This window comes from Hyaena hyaena, unplaced genomic scaffold (genome assembly GCF_003009895.1).
Source record: "Hyaena hyaena isolate Hyena2069 unplaced genomic scaffold, ASM300989v1 scaffold_76, whole genome shotgun sequence".
Taxonomy (NCBI): Eukaryota; Metazoa; Chordata; class Mammalia; order Carnivora; family Hyaenidae; genus Hyaena; species Hyaena hyaena.
The window spans coordinates 409,734-431,408 of record NW_024080709.1 but is presented as its reverse complement, the minus strand read 5'-3'; the positions used below and the strand labels follow the sequence as shown (position 1 = coordinate 431,408).

Genomic DNA, 21,675 nt, shown 5'->3' with positions numbered 1-21,675 from the left:
TGGAAGATGGATGGATGGATGGATGGATGAATGGATGGATGGAAGACGGGTAGATGGATGGATAAGTGGGTGGATGGATGCATACATGGAAGATGGGTGGATAGATGGAAGATGGGTAAATGGATGGGTGGGTGGATGGATGGATGGATGAGTGGATAAGTGGGTGGATGGATGGATGGATGGATGGTAGGTGAATGGGTGAATGGCTGGATGAGTGAATGGGTGAGAGGTTGGGTGATGGATAGATGAGTGAGTAGATGGGTAGGTGGTTGGATGGGTGAGTAGGATGGATGGGGTGGGTGGTGAATAAGTAGAAAAGTAGGTAGACAGAGGAATGAACAAGTAGGCAGCTGAGTGGATGGGTAGACAAAGCATCATAGAAGAAAAGAAGTAGCACAAAGTTTAGATTCTGACTGACCTAGATTTAAGCCCCAGGTTGGTCCCTTACTAGCTATGAGAACACAGAAAAACTCTCTAAGACCTCAATTTCTTCACCTCTAAAATGGGGCTATCACCATCTAATTTTAGGGTGATTGTGAGCTTTAAGAAATGTGAGGTGTCGGGGCACCTGGGTGGCTCAGTCGGTTAAGCGTCCGACTCCGGCTCAGGTCATAATCTCATGGTTCGTGGGTTTGAGCCCCACGTCAGGTTCTGTGCTGGCAGCTCAGAGCCTGGAGCCTGCTTCAGATTCTGTGTCTCCCTCTCTCTCTGTCCCTCCCCCGCTCATGCTCTGTCTCTGTCTGTCTCAAAAATAAATAAAAACTATAAAAAAAATTAAAAGGAAAAAAAGGAAATGTGAAGTGTCTACAGTCCAACCTGGCACACAGTAGGTGTTCAGTAAAGTGAGTCTCCCCTTGCCCCCCTGCCCTGCACTGTATCTGATGGGGGGTCTTGAGCCCTGCTGTGGGAGTGGACGCAGAGCAGAGGGGGCAGCTGGTGGTTACCCTGCCGTGCTGGACGCCATCCTCTCCTGTTGACCATCCTGCCCATGCAGGGTCATCCAGGGGAGCTCCTGGCTGGGCCTTTGAAGGGACGCTGTCCTTCTCAGAGACCAACATCATGGGCCTGTCATTGAGAGGAGATGAGGACACATCAGTGTCTCTGTCCACGGGCCGTGGCACCCAACCCTCATGGCCACTGGTAGCCAGTGAGCATGACATACACTCTCCACTCGTGCATTCATTCGCTCACTCATACAGCCCGCATCCGGGGCACTCTCCCTCCACGGTGGCCCGCCAAGTGCCACCTCTTACCCCAGAGGCGAGGAAGCCTGTTCTCCTGGTGCCGTTTCATTGAGTGAACTTATCTGCCCCGCTTTGGAAAGTGTTTTTCAGAGTTTTCGTTTTGGCCTCAGCATTGCTACAATCATTATACCCCTGCTGTTTACCCTTAGATCTGTTAGTCCAGCTTGGGAGAGTGTCAGTTTTGTGCAATTCAAATGTTGAGGACTTCTTGGATGTTCCTTCTGTTTGCGGATGAGTGGGCTGCCTTAACTTTAAATGTGAATTGCCATCTGGTGTCTGTGCCTCAGTTGCTTCAGCTGTAAAATGGGGTTAGTCTATGTCTGTCTGTCTAGCTACCAATCCATCGCTTTCCCCAGGGATCAAGGTCCCCCACTAGTCCCCCAACAACTGTCACTTAAACTCATACTTATGTCCACTGCCCAGTGGTCTGCTGTTTGGTTTTACAAAGTCACTTTCCATAAAAGGGGAAGGTACCAGGTGCGTGGGTCCCGGGGCAGCAGACAGCCCCACAAGGAGTCCAGCCATGGCCTGTCTAGAAGGGGCTGGAGACCCGGGGACAGCAGGGCTCCTGGTGACCCCCACCCGTGTGCTCTGGCCTGCCCCCAGTGATCCCACGCATGTAGACTCAAGCCCTTTGTGTAGCAGGCCTGTCAAATGACGAACGACAGGGCCGGGCACATCATTAACAATACGGCACGGACCCTTCTCTGGAGCCGGCCCTGCCCCTCTCTGGCAATGAGGCAGCCTGGCAAACTTGAGGGCATTCATCATATCTGAGGGCAAACTGGTCATCCTGTGAACTGGCCACATGAGGACTTATTCATTTTGGCTAATTGATGGTCACAGAGCTTTCGGTGAGTCAGCCCGCCCCTAAGCCTCAGGGCGGCCCCAGCAGCTGTGGGTCCAGAATGGTTTTGGCTGCCCTCACCTGCCCGCGCCACGGCTGCGGACACAGCAGTGCTTCTGCAGCCTCAGTCTGCGCCCTCCCCGCCGATCAGCACCGCAGCGGACTCACCTCTCAGGTCCACCCGCGGGCCTCCCGCTTCTGGAGGGGCCTCTGGGGTCCTTGGTATCAGTCGTGAGTTCTGTTTCTGCAAGGTTAAAGGGGTCTTGTCACGTGATGGGCGCCAGCATTCGGGGTCCAGGCGCTGGCGTTGACAGCCACGGGCTATATGGCCTTCACTTGTCTGAGCATCTGTTTCCCATGATCTGGCTCCTGCAACCTCTCTCAGTCCCCGCTGGGTTCTTCCAGAACCGTTATTCATTGAATCATTCATTCATGCATTTGTTCACTCAGCAAATATAATTGTGCACCTGCTATGAACGTGGGGCTGGAAAACAGTAGCAAACACTGTGTACGGTAAACCTGTCCGGTGTCCCCCGATAGCCTTGCATGAGCAGTTTCTTGTGTCTGGAATGTTCTTTTCCAGGTAACTCCCACCCAACCTCAGGGGTCACCTTCCTCAGGAAAGACCTCACCTCTGACCATCCTCCAGGTCAGGGGGGCTCCATCTTCAAGCTCCAGGATGGAGACACTGTGAGTCGACGCTTAGGACTTCTCAGGGTGAGCCAGTGTTCAACAGATGTTTTCAGAAAAGGGAGAGCCTGGGGCTGGGGGCACCTGGCTGTGAGTCCTTGCTTGTTCACGGTGGCAGGGGTGGGGGGAGAGCAGGGAGACAGCCTACAGCCGACTAATGAAAGAGCGCATGCTCTGCGGTCAGGTTGCTTGGGTTCAAATCCCAGCACTGCCACCTATAAGCTGTGTAAACTTGGGCTAGTTCCTTCACTTCTGGGCCTCAGTTTTCTCAGCCGTTAAATGGATGTAATTATAGCACCGACCACACAGACGCACTTAGCACCATCCTTGAAGGTGTCACTGGCTCTGCCTTGGAGAATTGGGTGGCCTCTTCAGAGAGCTCTCTGCCTCCAGGCCTGGGCCCCCACGAAGGCTGTGGCCAGAGCCTTCTCCTCAAGAGGGGACAGGGGCCGCAAGCCCAGCCCATACCTCCATCTCCTCTATCTCCTGGCCTTCTGGCTGCATCCAGAAGGCCCACCAGGGCCCCCTTTCTGTGTAGAAGCTCCTGGAAGGAACCCATCTCTGCAATGGCTCCGTCTTCCAGCACCACGATCCAGTCAGCCTGGGGCAGGATGTGCAGCGCGTGGGTCACGAGAATCCGTGTCTGGGCACAGAAGAGGTAGAAGTTACACTGGTGTGCGTGACCGGTCACCCAGAGCTGGGGGCTTAGGGGCAGGCAGTGTCCTGGGGCCATGTGTGGGAAGAGCTCCCCTTCTTGCTCTCCTGCTCTTTTTGTCTACGTCCCAAGAGAGAAATAAGGAGCTTCTTCACCCTGTGTCCTGAAACAAGTAGACACAGGGTTCCCCTGAACCTGGCCGGTGACCTGAGGAAGAGCTGGAGTAGTTTAATCGCAGACCCGTGAGCAAGAAGTAACTGCTGTTGCAAGCCACGGAGATTGGGGGTGTGTTTGTTAGGCAGCAATGTCAGAGCAAAAGCTGACCACTACAAAGAGGAAACCTGGACGTGAGGAGAGCGGTTGGGTTAGGGCTTCCCCTGCCTTTGCCCTGTGAACTTTGACACGTTTTCTCAAACGTACTGTTTCCCGGAGCAGCCCGCCGGGCCCGATGACCTGGTTGAAGACCTGCTGGCCGACGTGGGCGTCCAGGGCCGCCAGGGGGTCATCCAGCAGATACACAGCGGCCTTCCTGTACACTGCGCGGGCCAGGCTTAGCCGCTGTTTCTGGCCCCCGGAGAGATTCATGCCCTGTGGCCACAGGAGAGGGCCCGGGGCCTGGGCTCACATCATGCTCATCAGAGTGAGGGTCAGCTTCCAGGTTCAAACACTTGATCTCCCCACCAGCCTCCACCCAGCCTCGCTTCCCCCCTGCCAGCCAAGCTTCCCGGGGAAGCTACGTTCCCTCCTCCCACTCACTTCTCCTTGAGTCTGGCTTCTGTTATCATTTCTCCACCGAATAATAGTCTTCCTCAGGGACACCAGGCACTTCCCTTTGCCCAACCCAGTGGTAACCTTTCAGTCCTTATTTTCTTTCTCTCCCTCCCTCCCTCCCTCCCTCCCTCCCTTCCTTCCTTCTTTCCTTCCTTCCTTCCTTTCCTTCCTTCCTTCCTTTCCTTCCTTCCTTTCCTTCCTTCCTTCCTTCCTTCCTTCCTTCCTTCCTTCCTTCCTTCCTTCCTTCCTCCTCCAGACCCCCTCCTGGGCCCTTTCCTCTTCTCTCCAGGAAACCCACTCATTGCCTTAATGGTAGCTCTTAGTTTTTCACTATCAATGGCTTAATCCAGAGGCAAGCAAACTTTTTCTGTAAGGGGCCAGACAATAGCTATTTTAACCCCAGTCTCTGCTCCTGTCATGCAAAAGCAGCCACGGACTGCCGCTGAATGCATGGGTGTCACTGTATTCCCATAAGACCTCATTTAGAAGGATACATGATGGACTGGACTTGACCTCTGGGTCATACTGTGCTGAACCCTGCCCCATCTCCAGTTCCAGATGCATAGATCCTGTCTGTTGGATGTCTCTACCCCAGACCCTTTGGTGAAGCCCAGAAGGGAGAAGCTCTTTGAGCAATGTCACCCAGAAAAGCAGGGCAGGGCAGGCCAGGAGCCCCGGTCTCCTCACTCCTAGTCGCTGAGAGCCCCTCGCCGCCAAACCCCGCCACATCTCTCTGCCTTTGTCTCTATTTTCAATCATTCAGTCATCAACAACTATTTATTGAGCACTTACTACGTGTTTGGCCCTGAGCCACACTTGCTGTCTGTCCCATTTTCTTGTCTCTTTTTGTCCCTCCCACCGTGTGGCCCACACGCCAGTGAGACGAATGGCCAAGGGCGCCAATGCCTGTCCACCACGAGAAGGCCCTGAACCTCACCTGCTCCCCGGTTTTGGTGTGGACCCCTGCGGGGAAGCTGCACACGTCCGGCCACAGGGCACAGGCCTGCAGGACCATCTCCAGCCACACGGGGTCCAGCTCCTGCCTGAAGCACACGTTCTCTGCCACGGACGTGTTCTGGACCCAGGCCTCCTGGGGCACGTAAGCCACGGAGCCCTAAAATACAACTCGCTTCGGCTAAGAGGCTGATCGGGATGGGGCCAGGGGCGGTTTTGAAGTAGGAGTGGGGCGGGGCGAGCAGGAGAGGGGAGGAGGGGGCAGGAAGTGAGGGAGGAGGGGGATGTTGCGGCGGACGGTGGCGGGGGTGGGGGGGCAGCCTCACCTTGATGGTCACGGATCCCTCCACCTTTGACAGCTCCCCGAGGAGGGCGGAGAGCAGAGAGGACTTCCCTGCCCCCACCGCACCCACCACGGCCAGCAGTCGCCCCTGGGGCACAGTGAGGTTTATCCTGGCAACACAGGAGGGGAGGTGTGTCCCGGCGCAGGGCCCAGTGTGGGAACTGGTGAGCCCGACAGAGCCGGCCTCTCCGGGTGGCGGCCCATCCTGAGGTCGCTGTGGGTAAGTGTGAGCTGTCCTTCCCTCTCACAGTCCCCGTCCAGCCCTATTGCCCCGCACACGTGCACAGTCACATACACACGTGCACAGTCCCACAAGCACACACGTGCACATGTGTGCACACACGTGCACAGTCCCACACACGTGCACACACACATGTGCACAGTCCCACAAGCACATGTGCACACGCACACGTGCAGTCACACACACATGCACAGTCCCACAAGCACACACGTGCACATACACACATGTGCACACACATGTGCACAGTCCCACTAGCACACACGTACAGTCACACAAGTGCACAGTCACACATGTGCACAGTCCCACTAGCACACACGTGTACAGTCACACATGTACAGTCACACAAGTGCACAGTCACACATGTGCACAGTCGCACAAGCAAACACGTGGAGTGCACGCAGGCATTGGCCCCCCACACACAGGCACACTCCGCAGTCATACACACACACACATGCATGCCATGCATACCACACATGTGCAAACATGAGGACACATGGACATGTGTACGCACACACAACGCATGCACAAGTGCACACACATTCACGCACACACACGCTCACGTCTATATGTGCACACACCTGCACGCACATATGTGCACCTGCAGACACGTGTGTACACACACACACACACACACAGAGTTTACTGTGGCAGGAGGGCCGCCTGGCCCCTTGTCCAGGGTGTGCAATCAGCCCCTCACCACCCCCTGCTCTGGCCTTGCACTCCACCCCTGCTCCTGTGCTGTGGCCCATCCCCCACCCTGTGGCCAGAGGGACCCGTTAAAACCCCAGTGGGCTCATGACACTCCCTCCCGAAGTCGCTAGTGGGTCCCCTCTCACTCAGGATGAAAGGCTAAGTGTCCCGACAGTTCGTGAAGTATGTACTCCGACTGTGCGCTCCCTTCCGGCTCCGCCTCAGCCACACCCGCCTCCTGCTTCCCAAAGACAGTAGGCCAGTGGTTCTCAAGTAGGAGGTAGTGTGCCCCTCCCCAGGTGTCACTTGTCACAGCGGGTGGGGGCTGCTGCTAGAAGCTAGTGGGCAGATACCGACGGCCCTGCTGACCACCCTGCAACGCACAGCATGGCCCCGACAACAAAGACTTCTCCAGTCCCCAACGTCAATAGTGCTGAGGTGGAGGAACCTTGATCTAGGTACACTCCTGCCTCAGGACCTTTGTACTTGCTGTCCCTACCACCTAGCAAGCTCTTCTTCCAGACACGTGCAAGGCTCATTCCTTCCCTTTTTGAGGGCCTCACCACACATGCCCTGCCCTTGATGTCATACCCTTACCCTGATTTCTCATTTGTATGCCCCCATCTCGTCGGCCCCAAGAAAGCAGGGCCCTCAAGTGTTTCCTTCACTCTGTCCCCAGCGCCTACAGCAGGGCCGGGCACACAGCAAGCGCTGAATACATACTACGAAGGGAGGGAACGACAATCGATATAAACACTGCCCAGGATGTTTTCTTTGTTCTGCCACAGAGACCTCCCCCCCACCCAAACTGGGGGCTGCAGGTGTCAGTGAGCTGGGGACTAACAGAGGAGAGAGAGGAGCAGACAGGCTGCTGGGGCTGGGGTGGGGGCGCCCCTCGGCTAGGCCTCCCCGGGTGTCATCTTGGCCGGGGTGGGGAGCAGGGGGCGGCTCCTCCCCGACCAGGGAGGCTGACTGACTGTCCCGCCGTCCGCAGGAGTCTCGCTCTCCCCACACTCTCTGCCGGGGCCGGCTCCGCCGATCCCCTGGCCACACGGCACCGTCAAGCCCACCCCGCAGCCCCCGGCGGGAGGCCAGCACCGGCTCTGCCGCAGAAACTGCCTGTAGCCTCTCGCGCCCTCCTCCGGTCCACGGGACGCCGGGCTGTACCTGTGCAGGCAGGGGCTGCCTCCTCGGGACCAGGCGAAGGTGCCGTCGTGCACGCTGATGCAGGTGTCCCCAGCAGCTGGGGGGAACCAGACAGCCCGTGCGTGGGGAGTCCCATCACACAACGGGGCCCCACTTTATTTCCCAGCCGGACGAACACGTCGCCGTGTTTATCCCCTTGCACTTCCCGCACGGGGGCGAGGACCTGGGCTGCTAGAGCGTTCGCGCCCGTAACCCGGAGCGACGCACCGTCACTGGGCATGGGTACCGCTGAGTGACCGCAGTGTCACCATGCCCGTTTCCATGCTACATGGCTGATGACCTCATGTGCACGTGTCATCCTGTCACTGGAAGCCCCAGCTGGGACCCTGGCATTTGGTCAGCACCCCTCCCCCGCTCCCGTCGAACCCTGCACTCACAGCATCTGGAGGGACTCGAGTCCACAGCCCCAGGGTCAACTTCTTCCAAGCAGAGGAAGGCGGCCAGACGGTCCAGGGACACACGGGCCTGGGGAAACCAAAGCCCCAGGTCACTGGTGTCCAAAGGGCAAAAAAACGAACCCAGGCTTCAGGCGTCTGGTGCCTTGGGATGTGGAAGAGCTTCAGGTCGACCAAGTCTGAGGCGTTTGCAAAGCTCTAGCACGAGGCTACACATCCAAACTGTACATGGATGGTGACGATGATGGTGACGACTTCCCGTCTCCTCAACTCTGATTAACATCACAGGGACAAGGGGACTGCCCTCTGCACATCAGACCCAGGAAGAAGAGGGTGGCTTTTCCAAGGGAGTCATCAGATCACTATTGGAAATGGTTCCAGACTCTCTGCACCACAGCCCTAAAACCATCTGTGGAGACTAAAGGGGCGGCCATTTAAATAGGGACACCTCAGGGCGCCTGGGTGGCTCAGTCAGCTAAGGGTCCAACTTCGGCTCAGGTCATGATCTCGTGGCTCATGAGACCAAGCCTCGCATCAAGCTCTGTGCTGACAGTGCAGAGCCTGCTTGGGATTCTGTCTCCCTCGCTCTCTGCCCATCTCCAGCTCGCACTTTCTCTCTGTCTCAGAAATAAATAAAATCGTCGAAAAAATTTAAATAGGGACGCCTCAGCCAGGCAACGTGCTCTCCTTTCTACCACACCAAGGCGGCAAGGTGTGAGCGGAGGCAGGGAAGGGACTAGAAATCAAAGTGCTTTGTAGGACAGGAGAGCAATCCTTGTATCGCCTGCCTCCCCCTCCCTCCTCTCTCCCTGCCCTGTCGGTCCACGGTCCTCCCCTGGTCCTCCCCTCTGCGGGCGGTGTGGCGATGCACAGTCAGGGCGCTGCCTGCTTCACCCCTGCAGGGCTCCACCCAGACGGCCCCCCCGCCCCCGCCCCGGCCGCCTCACCCGGACCACAGAGTCGATGGAGAAGGGCAGGAAGCCCTGAGCCTTGTTGAGGATATTGAGAACCACGAGAGTCACAAACGCTTTCTCGGCATCCATGGCATTCTCCTCGGCTACCAGCGTATGGATGGCAAACACCACCAGCGCGACCTGGGGACACACGGGCGGTGACGATGAGCCAAGGGCAGGGCCTGGGAACCTGGGGAGGTATGGCATCTCCAGGGGCCTGTGTGGCCAAGCCCGCCATGTTGGAATGTTCCCGTCCACCGGGTTCTCACCGTAAATTCTGCTACCCGCCCCCAGGCCGCACCCCTGGTTCACAAAGCTGTTTCTCTGAATACACGAGTGTATTAGTGAGTGGGGTTGTATGTGCAGCCCCTGTACCAGGAGAAGTTCTTGGTCTCAGGCATCTGGGGACACTGCAGCGTTCGACTGGGAAGCATTTGGGAGGTTTAGGCTTGGGTGGGATTGCGGTTCTAGAAATTCTTGGAGACGACCCTGAAGCTGCGCGAATCAGCAGCACTTGAGAGCCTTGGGAGTTGGTGGCATTTGTGGTTCTAGATGTCACTAGGGGTAGTTCAGTCCTAGGTGTCACTTGGTGGTGATATGATGGTCACTTGGTGTGCTGACCACTCTACACCGTGGCCACTTAATGTGACAGTCAACTTGGTGTGATGGTCACTTATGGTCATTCCATGACGGTCATTCGGTGTGATGGTCACTCTGATGGCCACTTAGTGTGACAGTCATTCGGTGTGACGGTCACTCAGTGCGATGGTCACTTATGGTCACTCGGTGTGATGGTCACTCGGTGTGATGGCCACTTAGTGTGATGGTCACTCGGTATGATGGTCATTCTATGCGGTAGTGACTCAGCAATCCTATCTGGGGAGCTCTCATGTTTGTGAGCGATGCTACTTGTGGTTCTCAGGGTTGACTGTGTCGGTGACTCCAGATGGTCCCAGGGGGAGCCTAATCCTTCTGGAAACAAGTGATTAAGGCCCTCCTGCATCAGCCGTGAATGTCTGCTGAGGAGTGTGGATTATTCACTTATGCAGCAGTGAGTCACTGCAAGTCTGTGTGCTGCCCCGCACGATGAAGTCACGGCCGGCCGTGCACGAGGAAGGCTGATCCGGCAGCAGTGTGTGAGATCGCGGGGGAACTGGACAGGCACCGGGGCCAGTGTGGGCAGTGGGGGGCGGGGGGGCACTATGGCCATCCGACAGCCGGCATCGGTGTGGATGGGGTTCTCCCTCTGAGGAACCTGCTCGCCAGAAGCAGCAACAACAGTTCCAGATGCTGGAACCTTCTACAGGAGAATGGGAGACCTTATCAGCCACTACCGCCTTCAGGATTAGCTCACTCAGCATGAAGCAAGGATCTCTGGCTGGGAAGGATCCAGGAAAGGTATGTTTGGATGGACAGCGTGGTCTGCAAAGAAAGGCTCCCGGATCTGGGGCATCGGGGGGCTCTGCCTGCCTCGTCCCTTCCCCAGGACTCCCTCCCTCCATCTGTGCTCTACAGAGAGGTCAGAGTGAGCTCACCAGAAACGTGGACACTCGGAAGGACACGAGAGACACAGAGAAGAGGAGGCTGGAGGTCCTCAGGGCGCCCAGCTCCCGGCCCCGGATGTGCAGCACTCTTTCTAGAAAGGCTTCCTCCCAGCCGTGGGACTTGACCATCTTCACATTCCTGATGATGCAGCTGGTGAGCCGTGCCCTAGAGTCTTTCTGCCTCATGTGCTCTTCCTGGTACCGGAGGGAAGAAGAGGGGAGAGGTCAGGGAAACATTTAGAATTCTCCTTCCCCCAAACCATCACACCCCACCTTCAGCAAAGGCGGTTGATTCCACAGCAGGTCCCAGGCTGTCTGCCTCTCAGTATCCCTGTCCCCACAGTCCTGGCCCAAGCCACGGTCATCATGCACCTGGACCACCGCAGGCGAGGCGCCTTCTCCCTCCCACCCCCGAGCTTCTGCCCTCATTGTGGGCGAGATGATGCACCATCACAGAGGGACAGAGGGAATCTTCCAAACACCAGGGAGGAGGTGGGGGAGGCGGAGCCCCGGCTCGGCCTGGGTGCGGTGCCACAGGGAAGGCTTCCTGGAGGCGGGAGTGACCGTGAGCTCTGATGAGGAGGTGCTGAGTGCGCAAATAGGTGGGTGAGGTGGACGAGGAAGATGGAGGGGACAGCACAATCCAGAGATGGGCAGTGTGGTCAGAGAGGGTGGGGGGGCTGCGAAGGGCGGGAGGCAGGCTGGACCACGTTGGGCCTTGGCAGGCAGGCAGAAGAGTCTGGGGGCCACCGTGTTCCACCGAGGAGGGGCGCTGTCACAGGGGCAGGTGTGGAGAATGTCTCAGGGGAGGCCACACAGGCGAGGAGACACAGTCTATGTGGGACCTACGTTCCTCCCTCCCTCCGTCCTCCCGAGTAACAAGCACTGTTCTAGATGCTGAGACTGCATCAGTGCATGGTCCCTGCTGCTGGGAAGCTTGCAGTCTAACGAGAGTGAGCGCCAGGGGCATCTGGCGAGCGGCACGGAAGCAAACGGGCAGGCCAAGTTGACCAGCAGGTGCATATGGAGGGGGGGGGCGTGCCACTGTCACCAGGGCTCTGTGAGGGGGGAGACAGGGATGTCTGGGGGGTAAAGGAGCTCCAGGCAGAGAGCACCATAGGAGCAAAGGCCCTGAGGGGGGTGTGAGGGTTAGGGGAGGGCAGAGAGGCAGGGGGCGGGGCCCGATCACAGCTGGCCTGGGGGCCACCCGGCTCTGACTCTCGGGGAAATGCGAGCCACTGTGGTTCTGAGCAGAGAGGGGTGACGAGGGCAGGAGCGGGGAGCCAGCGAGGGCGGAACGGGGCAACATTCTGGGCGCATCCGCTGAGGGATGGCGTGCGAGAACGAGAGGCGTCCAGGCTGACCCATGGTTGGCGTGTGGCCCAAATGCCGGAGCAGCCGTCCACTGGGACGGGGCAGCGGGGGGAAGGCAGAGCTCCAAGTGGCCAGGAAGGCTCGCGCCTCCAGATCCTCCCTCCCCTCCTCATCTCCCCGCACCTGCACCGACAGACCCGTGACGTGCAGCCCGCCCTCCCCGCTTCCCGCCCAGTGTGTCCCTTCGCCCAAATGCCAAACCTGATGCTGTTTCCTCTTCTTGGTGATGAAGAAATTCAGAGGGAGGAGGCTCAAGAAGACAGCGATGGCAGTGAGGGCAGAGGGTCCTAGAAGCTGGAGACAGAGAGGGTGGGAGGTCACAGGCCACCTCCGGGAGCCCAGCTGAACACACCAAGGGGTGTGAGGGCTCGTGTCCTAAGGCAGGGTATCCCAGGGAAGCTGACGGGGGCAGCCAGCGGCCACGTGCTGAGGGTACTCATGCTTCTAGAGAGTGCACGCCTGGCCCCAGCGGTGAAGTCAGGTCTCCGGAATCAGGGTCTGAGTTCAAATCCTGCCCCTGGCACTGAATGGTGTGGCCTCGCGCAAGCTACTTAACCTCCGTAAGCTGCAGTGTCCTCATCTGTGAAAGGGAAATCCAGCCCTGCACATCACCTAGAATAAGTGCCCGGGTCATAAATCGTTAACCTAGTCTTCATCTCACCCTGACAAGGTTGCCAGATTTAACCAAAAAACGTACAGGATGCCCAGGCAAATCTGAATTTTTTCAGATGAAATAGCAAATGACTTTTTAGTATAAGTATATCCCATGCTATATTTGGGATATACTTATACTAAGAAATTATTCGGTTTCTCTAAAATTCATATTTAACTGGACGTCCTGTATTTTGTCTGGCAGCCCTATCCCTCCACATCCCCAGCTTTGTGACTTTGGGACAGTTACGTTCCCTCTTTGGTTGTGCGCGCGCTCTCTCTCTCTCTCTGTATATATTAATTTTTCGGGAGAGCACAAGCAGGGGAAGGGCAGAGGGGGTACGAGGATCCAAAGTGGGGTCTGTGCTGCCAGGCTGACAGCACAGAGCCCGATGTGGGGTTGGAACTCAAGAACCGTGAGATCATGACCGGGGCCGAAGGCAGAGGCTTAACCGGCTGAGCCATCCAGGTGCCCCAGCTTTGGTTTCTCTGTCCAGAAACTGTGGAGTTAGGGGTGGAGTAAGTGATTTCTAAGTGGTTGTGAATGAGATTCCTCCCGAGGCATTTGGGCCCAGTCTCTAGGCAAACCCCACCCCTCTTCGGTCTGTGGCCCTCAGGTTCCCCTCTCCGCTTTCAAGAACGTGATTTTGTAATCTTGATGACAGAGCAAGCCAGTGGGTTTCATTTACGCAGCAATCACGCCACCCAGTGGCCAAGTGGGAGAAGTGCCCAGAAGGCAAACGCCTGCCCTCGGCCAGTGTTGGGAAAATACTCAAAAGACAGGTGAAGGGAAGGTCAGAAGTTCGCTGGCAAAAATAGTATCATTTGGAAAGAAGTGTTACAGATGCTAAGTGTGGCAACTTCAATGTCCGCTCCCCCCTTACCCAGGATTTCAGCGCGACCTTCTGATGTTAGGGGCCGTCCGCCGAGCGGCCAGGAAGGTGATGGGGGGGTCCTCTGCAGATTTGCTTGGGTCAGAGGTCTGCCTGCTCTGCATTTTCCCAGGTGTCCTTTGTCCCCCTCTCCCTTCCTAACGATAGCAACTAATACCTCTGTACTGCGTGTCAGGTAATGTTTGAAGCGCCTGATGTGTGCCCACTGCCTGCGGGGTCCTGGCTACAAGGCAGCGGGTCAGAAAGGGCCCTGGCCCCGTGCCCCATAGGGTAGGGGCGGGGCGGTGGAGGTAGATGTACAGAAGCCGAGATGACACCCACTGGATGGTACTGGGGAGTGTTCACGCTCGCCTGCAGTCGATATGCCCCTGATGCACCTGCCGAGAGCCTGAGACCTATGGCACACCTGCCAGAGGTAGACAAAGCAGACGGCGATCCAGATGGCTGGCAGCCACAGCCCGTTGAGGTAGATGATGCTCTCGGTCAGCCGCTGCACATCCACGGACACCAGGTTGACCACGTCGCCCACTGCGCTGGCTTTTCTGGAGGCGCTGGACAGGACCAGGACCTGGGTGGGGCAGAGGGCTGAGACTCGAGCCAGAGGGAAGGGCGGGATGGGTGGGGGGCGAAGGCAGGGAGGCGCACGAGGCAGGGAGGCCCAAAGCACGGGCAGAGCTAGAGCACAGCTACCTGGGAGGTCTGGGGTCTAAGCTGGCCTGCCCTTGCTGGCAGAGGCGGGTCTCCTTGCTATCCAGCCTCAGTTCACTCATCTGTAAAGTGGGCTAGTAAATCTCCTAGGCCAACCTCCCAGGGCCGTTGTGAGAATTTGGAGAGATGACAAAAGAGAAAATGCTCTGAAACCCCTAAAGCACTGCTATGATAAGTGAGTAGCATGGTGTGTAAAACCTGTGGGTTTATGATGACAAGGGTGGTCATCTGCTGAGTGCCAGCTGTGTCCCAGGCACTGCACGAAATGAGCAGGGTCATCGTTTTCTGTGATGGGGCCCATCCCACCCCCAGATGGGGTAGGCACTGCCACATTTCATTCAACCCACAGTGCTATGGATGGAACATTCTGCTTTTGTGTCACTAAGGAAAAAAAAATAGGTACAATTAAATTAAGACACATGATACATGTCTTGATTTCAGAAGGGTTAAGAAAAAAGTGAGACTTGGGGCACCTGGGTGGCTCAGTCAGTTAAATGTCCAACTTCGGCTCAGGTCACGATCTCACGGTTCGTGGGTTCGAGCCCCGTGTTGGGCTCTGTGCTGACTGCCAGCTCAGAGCCTGGAGCCTGCTTCAGATTCTGTGTCTCCCTCTCTCTCTGACCCTCCCCTGCTCATGCTGTCTCTCTCTCTCTCTCTCTCTCTCAGAAATAAATAAAACATTTAAAAATTTTTTTAAAAAAAAGTGAGACTAGAATCAATGAAATGCAGAATGGCTAACCCCATTTTACAGCCAAGGAAACTGAGACACAGAGAAGTTGACCAACTTATGCAAAGCTGAAGGGCCTTATAAAGGACTAGGCCAAGCTTGGAATCCACGGTGACCAAGGCGAGGCATGAGCTAGACAGGGTGTTAGATCAGTCCCTGAAGGCATGTGCCCCCCACACACCAACCTGGTTCTCTGGCAGCCCCAGATGTGTCCCGGCCCTGGGGTCACAGTGGACCCCTTCCAGCTTGTATGAGTGCTAAGTTCTATTTGTCATGGTCTCTGCTGAGTGGGTGAGGGAAGAAATAAGAGGGTAGGGGAGTGAGCCAGGAAGGACTGAGTAGACAAGAGCCCCTGCACCAAAAGAAGCTCAAGGCTATGGCTTCCCATCAGGTACTCCTGCTCCACTGATGGAACTCTCAGCCCAGATGAACTTACCAAGGGTCAGGGGTCATTATTACCACAAGCAGGGTTGCCTGATGGTGAAGTTGACAGTCCACCTCCATCTGGTTTCCACACAGCCCCAAGATTAGCTCTTTACCCTCATGGGGGATGAGTGGAGGGTGGGTACATGAAAAGAAATGGAAATGGTATCCAGGTAGGAGGAACAGCAAGTGCAAGGGCCCTGAGGTGGAAGGTTGCCTGGTATGTTTGTGGCTGGAGTGGGCTGAGCAAGAGAGCAGGTGTGTGTTGTTATGGAGTTGGAGAGGTCCCCGGGTCGGATCACTCAAGGTCTTATGAAAATAACCAAGGAGGTGAGAGTGGCTACAAATGAGCAAAGTAATGAATGAGGGCATTTTCAGGCGCAGATGATATGATGTGACCCTTCTGGGCTAGAATGTTTAATATAAATTGAGAAGAAATGGAGAGATGGGAAAGACCTACACCTCTCACCCAGAGCTCACCTTCCTGTACACCAGGCCAGTGATGGCCGTTCGCAGCCTCATCTGCAGCACCTTGAGTCTGTACATGTACTGCTGCTCCCATACTGTTTGCAGGAAGGCAGAGAGGAACATCAGCACCGCGAGGAGATACCCCTTCCAGGCCGGGGTCGTGGGATTCCCAATAAACTCTAGGAAGAGGCTGTTGAGAGAGGGAGCGTCCAAGTGGTAAGAGAAGGCAGCCGTGGCTGTTACTTTTGCCTGAGCCTGGCAAGGTGTGCAGGGTCAGACAGTGTGGTTGACATGTTTGCCAAAATGCAAGTTATTTCTCCTACCGTCCACACTCATTTTATTTTTTTTAAATTAAAAACAATATTTATTTATTTTTTGAGAGAGAGAGAGAGAGAGAGACACGGCATGAGCAGGGGAGGGTCAGAGAGAGAGGGAGATACAGAATCTGAAGACAGGTTCCAGGCTCTGAGCTGGCTGTCAGCACAGAGCCCGACGCGGGGCTCGAACCCACAAACCGTGAGATCATGACCAGAGCCGAAGTCAGATGGTTAACTGACTGAGCCACCCAGGCGCCCCTCTTTTTTTTTTTTTTAAGTTTATTTATTTTGAGAGAGAAAGAGAATGAGAGTACAAGCACATGAGCAAGGAAGGGGCAGAGAGAGAGAGAAAATCCCAGGCAGGCTCCACTCTTTCAGCACAGAGCTCGACGCTGGGCTCTATCCCACGAACTGTGAGATCGTGACCTGAGTCGAGATCAGGAGTCAGACGCTTCACCGGCTGAGCCACCCAGGCGCCCCTCTCCACACCCATTTTCAGTGTGATGGCTGCTCCTTTGACCTAGAGGGGAGTATTTTATCTCCACCTGTTATGGGCTGAACTGTGTCCCCACAAAATCTCTATGTTAAATCCCAATTCCCAGTACTTTAGAATGCACCTGTATTTGGAGATTGGGCCTTTCGAGGGGAGATTTAGTTAAAATAAGGCCATCAGGGTGGAACCCTAATCCCATTTGACTGGTGTCCTCCTAAGAGCAAGTCTACACACACAGGGAGATACTACAGACACCACACACACACGGGAAAGACCATGTGAGGGCACAGCACGTCCGAGAGAGGCCTCAGATAACATCGGTCTTGATCTTGGACCTCCAGCCTCCAGAACTGTGAGGAAATGAACTTCTGCTGTCTAAGCCTGTAATACTTGGTTATGGTATCCGCAGCAAACGTATACACCATCCCCTGAATCGGGGCTGGCCGTACAACCAGCTTTGGCCCAGAAAGCTCAGTGGAGGGAAAACTGTGCCAGCTCCAAGCCCGAGGCCTCAGGAGAAAATGGCCTTTTTGCTCTGCGTCTTCGAGCCCTGCCAAGTGGCCGCGTGAACGAGCCGGAGCTAGCACCGTGGACCACATGGAGCAGAGACAAGCTGTCCCAGCTGAGACTGTCTCAGCCCTGCCAGCCCCCAGCCAGCTTCACACACCGCTGGCCGCAGACAGGTGGGTGAACCCGACTGAGGGAAGAAGAACTGCCAGCCGAGCGCAGCCCAAACTGCTGACCCGCATTACCACGAGCTAAAGAAGTGGTTGGAAGCCCCTCGCTTTTGGGTTGTTTTGTTACACAGCAAAAGCTGACTGATACAGTCAGAGTAGAATTCATTCATCTTCTCTCCCTGAGGTTAGTCACTTTCTCAGTATTGTTTCCCTTCCTCAGTACCCTTTTCACCCACTCTCCGGTGGCCTGGGCACCCCAGAGGACTAGGCAGAGGAAGAAAGAGAGCTGATGCCCGCCGACTCTGGAACTTCCCATTAAGGAAGGGACCGCCAGCCTTAGCAAGGCACCCAAGGCCTGGACCCACCTGAGGAGTTTGGGGACAGCAAACCTGAAGACATCAGAGATGATGATGCAGAGGGTCCCCAGGAGGAAGGAGGAACGGAACATCTGCCACATGGCCCTCAGCAGCAGGCCCCTCTGGCTCCCTTCTGGCTGCAGGAGGACCTCCACCTCCGGGGCCTCCCCGCCACACCTGTCTTTCTTTTTAGCTGCTCTCGCCTTGGCGTGCCTTAAGGGAGAGGAGAAAATGGCTCTGGGTCATTGCCAGGGACTGAATATTTGTTTCCGGCCCCCCACCCCCCTGCCCAAACTCTCATGTTAAAATCTAACCCCCAGGGTGATGGTATTTTGGGGGAGGTGAGGCGGTCTCGGGGGTAGGGCAGACGGCTCCCTCCTGTCCCCACGTGAGAACACCGGGGAGACACGGCCACCGGGAACCGGGAGACAGAACCTGTAGGGGCTCTGGTCCTGGAGTGCCCAGCCTCCAGCACTGTGAGAACTGACTGACTGTGGTTTGGAAGCCACTCAGCCTCCGGTATCTTGTTACAGGCGCCTGAACGGACTGAGATGGTCCGTTTACATCCTCCCAGAGGGGGCAGAGGAGCCTCCGGAAGGACCAGGCGCTACGGGACCGTTTTCCCAGCAAGGGGGATGAGCGGACAGGCATCCCGCCTTGCTCCCTCAGCTGTTCTTTGTCCCCCGGAGGACCCCTCTATGAGACAACAGGGCAGGGGCGGGGCAGGGCAGGAGGGCAGCCGTAAGGCGTTACGGGTGGTGATGGGAAGGCACACACACTGAGCACCTACTATGTGCCAGGCACTCCTCGGTCCTCTGGAGAAGCTGGCAAGCTAGGTGTTAACCCCACTTCACAGATGGGGAAATGAAGGTTTAGAATGAACTTGTCCAAGGCCACATGGCTGAGAAGTTGAAGAACTGGGATTTGATCCCAGCTCCTTGCCTTTAGAGCCCAGGCATTCTGCGAGCCATGAAAGCAGCTCCCCTTTTCCCGTGCACGCCTGGCTAGCCCTTAGGTGGTTTAGAGCTGGTCTAGGACCAGTTTAGAATCACAGCTGATGTCCATGGGCCCAGCATTCCTGGTCTGGATGAAACCTCAGACAGAAGCCAGAGGGAAGGTGGGGAGTGGGAGAGCCAGCCAGACAGGTCCTCAGCTGCTGACAGTCTGGGTGCTGTGTGGCCTTGGGCAGACAACTGCCTTCTCTGTGCCTCTGTGTCCTCACACGTGCAAGGATGGGGCTGGTCGCACTCTTTGAGTTTCTTCCAGCTCCGACAACCTCTGGCTTTATCAGTAATTTCAGTGCCTGTTTACAGAGCCGGGAGCTGGGGCCAGGCCCTGGGATCAGCCCTGTGCACACACCAGTTTGTTGATTTTTCTTGACTTCCCTGCCTGGTGGGCATCGTGGGCTCCCATTTTCCCTAGGAGAAGATTGAGGCTCTGAAAGGTGGTGACAGCTGCTCAAGGTCACACAGTGAGGACAGAGCAGGGCTCTGAGACCGGATCTCGATTCGTGGTTCACATAGTACCTCTTTGTGAGCCTCCCTCACAAAAATTTTTGGAATGAAGGGGAAAAAAAACAACCTTGGTGAGCATTGGTGGCCAGACCTTTGCTAACAAGCCAAGGCCTTGCCCCTTGACCGTGGTCTGGCATGTTTGATTTGGCATCTCTGAAGGGTCTGTCGCTCAGCTGGGCATGGCTTGCTCCTCACAAACATTTTGGCATTTGGGTCTCCGATGCTAAAGAGATGTCACCTTCTCGTCACCTGGCCACCCCTCCCCATCAGAGCCCATTGAGTAATTCATGGCCTGCAAAGCCATGTTCACTCTCCCCCATATCACCGTTATGTACTGATCTCGTCAGCGCTCCAGGGGGCAGGCTTCGCCGGGACTTCCCCCCATATTCAGCTCCTGAATGTAGTAGGCACTCGATAAATACTTGCCAAATGAATGGAAACAAACAGATGTGTGATGTGTGTAAAGGGCCTGACAGGAGTGCCTGGTGCATAAAGTTGTAAAGGTTTGTGGAAGGAAGGAAGGATGGAAAGATGGAGGGAGGGGGGGAAGGAAGGAGGGGAGGGAGGGAGGCAGGAAGACAGGCACTCTGGTTTGATGGACAGAACCTGCCTTGGAGCCAGGAGCCTGCGATTCAAATGCCTGCTCTGTCCCCTTTCCCCTGAGCCTCAGTGTTTCCATCTGTAAAAGGGGTGGCCAGGAGATGCCTATGAAGGCCTCTTTGCAGCTGGATGTTTTGCTCCATCCTGTTCTGGTTGCGCACCTCAGAATTCTGCATCACTGGGTCCCGCGTGCAGGCGCTGTAGCCAGGCTCCTCCTTTCCAGCGGGCCTCACGCTCCAAGTTAGGTCTCTGGACTGGAGGCCATTTAGTGCAGGGCGTGCAAATGACCACGGGGAGGGGCGGGGGGGGTGAGTGAGTGTCCAGGTCCAAGCGAGGGAAGACAAAAGGGAGTGGAACAGACTGTGGCCACCAATGCCCTGCCCACGGGGGCTCCTGCTGCCCAGATCCACTCCCCTGCCACCACACAGGGGACGTGACCTGGCTCTGCTCGTCTCCTTTAAAACAGACCAGAATTCCAGATTTTTATATGAAATCTCCAATGTTTTACATACAAACAAAAAAAAAAAAAAAAAGAAAGAAAGAAAAGAAACAAAAAACCCCAAACAACATGCAGACCACACACCCAGGGAACCTGATCTGGTCTGCGGGTGGCTGGCTCCTGACCTCTCGAGATGGCGTCCTCACCCTTCCCCCCAAAATTGCAAAATACTTCAGGAATAAAACCAAAGTTCTTTCTGTGCGTCATCAGTCAACTCAGAAAATCACTCAGGGAGACCTTTGTATGGCCCTGCCTACCTCCTCTCTGTCAATTGCTATGGCTTCTTAAACTGTCGTGTAGAATGTTTCTATCCTGGCTCCATGTTCTCAGGCCCCCCCAGGGGAGGTCACAGATGGAAGAGAGTGGAAAGACCTCTAGGACCTTTAAAAAACAAAACAAAACAAAACAAAAAACCCAACTATGTTTACTTATTTTCGAGAGAGAGAGACAGTGTGAGCAGGGGAGGGGCAGAGAGAGAGGGAGACACAGAATCCGAAGCAGGCTCCAGGCTCTAAGCTGTCAGCGCAGAGTCTGTTGTGGGGCTTGAACTCACAAACTGTGAGATTGGATGCTTAACCAACTGAGCCACCCAGGCACCCCCCTCCAGGGCCCTTTTGAATGAATTCAGCCACTTAGAAATCATGTAAGACTAGAGGCACAATTCAACAAAATATGCCTACAATGAGTTGCCATTTTGACTTGCTCATGTCATTCACCCCTTTTAGAAAAACACATCCCACTGTGGCTCTGAAGGGGCTACCGATCATGGGGCCCACCCCCCTGGCCATGGCATTGATCCCTGATTGGCACATGACTCGAGTCAGCCAATCAGAGGCCTTCCCTAGCACTTTCTATAGGTGCTAGGAGAGACACTCCATTTGCTGGAGTTGCTGCTGGCAGAAGAGGAAGCAGGCCAGCACATCAGCTGAGCTGAGAGATGGAGAGAAAGAATTTGGATATGATGCAAGCCCCTGGATCCAGCCCCACCTGAGGCTAGACCTGCCTTCTAAGCTATGTGAGTCAAGAGACGGTCTCTCCTTCTAATTTGGAGGATTCAGCAATTCACAACAACCCCCACAAAGCCCTAGAGTACACAGGGGAACCCGTTACACTTGCCACACAGTTAAGGTATTTTTGTCTGTCCCCTGAAACACGAAGGTCACATGATTTGGCCAAAGTCATCAACTACTTCATGGCAAGACCGCATTTAACTCACGTGTAATGAAACCTGTGTCGACAGCTCTTTTCTGTAAGGCCAGAGGTTCCCTACTGGGTTCCTCAGAGTCAGAGTGGACCACAGAAGTTTCCAGAGATGCCACAGAAGGCAGGGCAGGCAGGACTAGAGAAAGCCTGAAAAACTCTAGATAACTGATACTGTTTGAGCTTTTACCGTTTTTGAGGTATTCGCCAAGTTCTTTTCTACAAATCTTTTTTTTTAAATT

The 21,675-nt window shown here is 55.6% G+C and overlaps 1 protein-coding gene across 5 annotated transcripts in view; it reads right to left on the bottom strand.

Moving 5' to 3' along the window:
* Window positions 1-21,675, bottom strand: part of ABCC6 (ATP binding cassette subfamily C member 6) — a 49,319-nt gene that overhangs the window by 14,530 nt on the left and 13,114 nt on the right. For 4 of the 5 annotated variants that reach the window (XM_039233611.1, XM_039233613.1, XM_039233614.1 and 1 more), the window contains exons 8-21: window positions 17,630-17,833; window positions 15,790-15,967; window positions 13,858-14,019; window positions 12,109-12,201; window positions 10,525-10,728; window positions 8,984-9,130; window positions 8,019-8,106; window positions 7,603-7,678; window positions 5,488-5,614; window positions 5,145-5,321; window positions 3,857-4,024; window positions 3,250-3,424; window positions 2,260-2,335; window positions 945-1,065 (exon numbers count right to left, since the gene is read on the bottom strand). In XM_039233611.1, the coding sequence (XP_039089542.1) occupies window positions 945-1,065; window positions 2,260-2,335; window positions 3,250-3,424; window positions 3,857-4,024; window positions 5,145-5,321; window positions 5,488-5,614; window positions 7,603-7,678; window positions 8,019-8,106; window positions 8,984-9,130; window positions 10,525-10,728; window positions 12,109-12,201; window positions 13,858-14,019; window positions 15,790-15,967; window positions 17,630-17,833 (1,996 nt within the window). The remainder of the gene's footprint in view (window positions 1-944; window positions 1,066-2,259; window positions 2,336-3,249; window positions 3,425-3,856; window positions 4,025-5,144; window positions 5,322-5,487; window positions 5,615-7,602; window positions 7,679-8,018; window positions 8,107-8,983; window positions 9,131-10,524; window positions 10,729-12,108; window positions 12,202-13,857; window positions 14,020-15,789; window positions 15,968-17,629; window positions 17,834-21,675) is intronic. The other variant, XM_039233612.1, reaches the window with a different exon arrangement.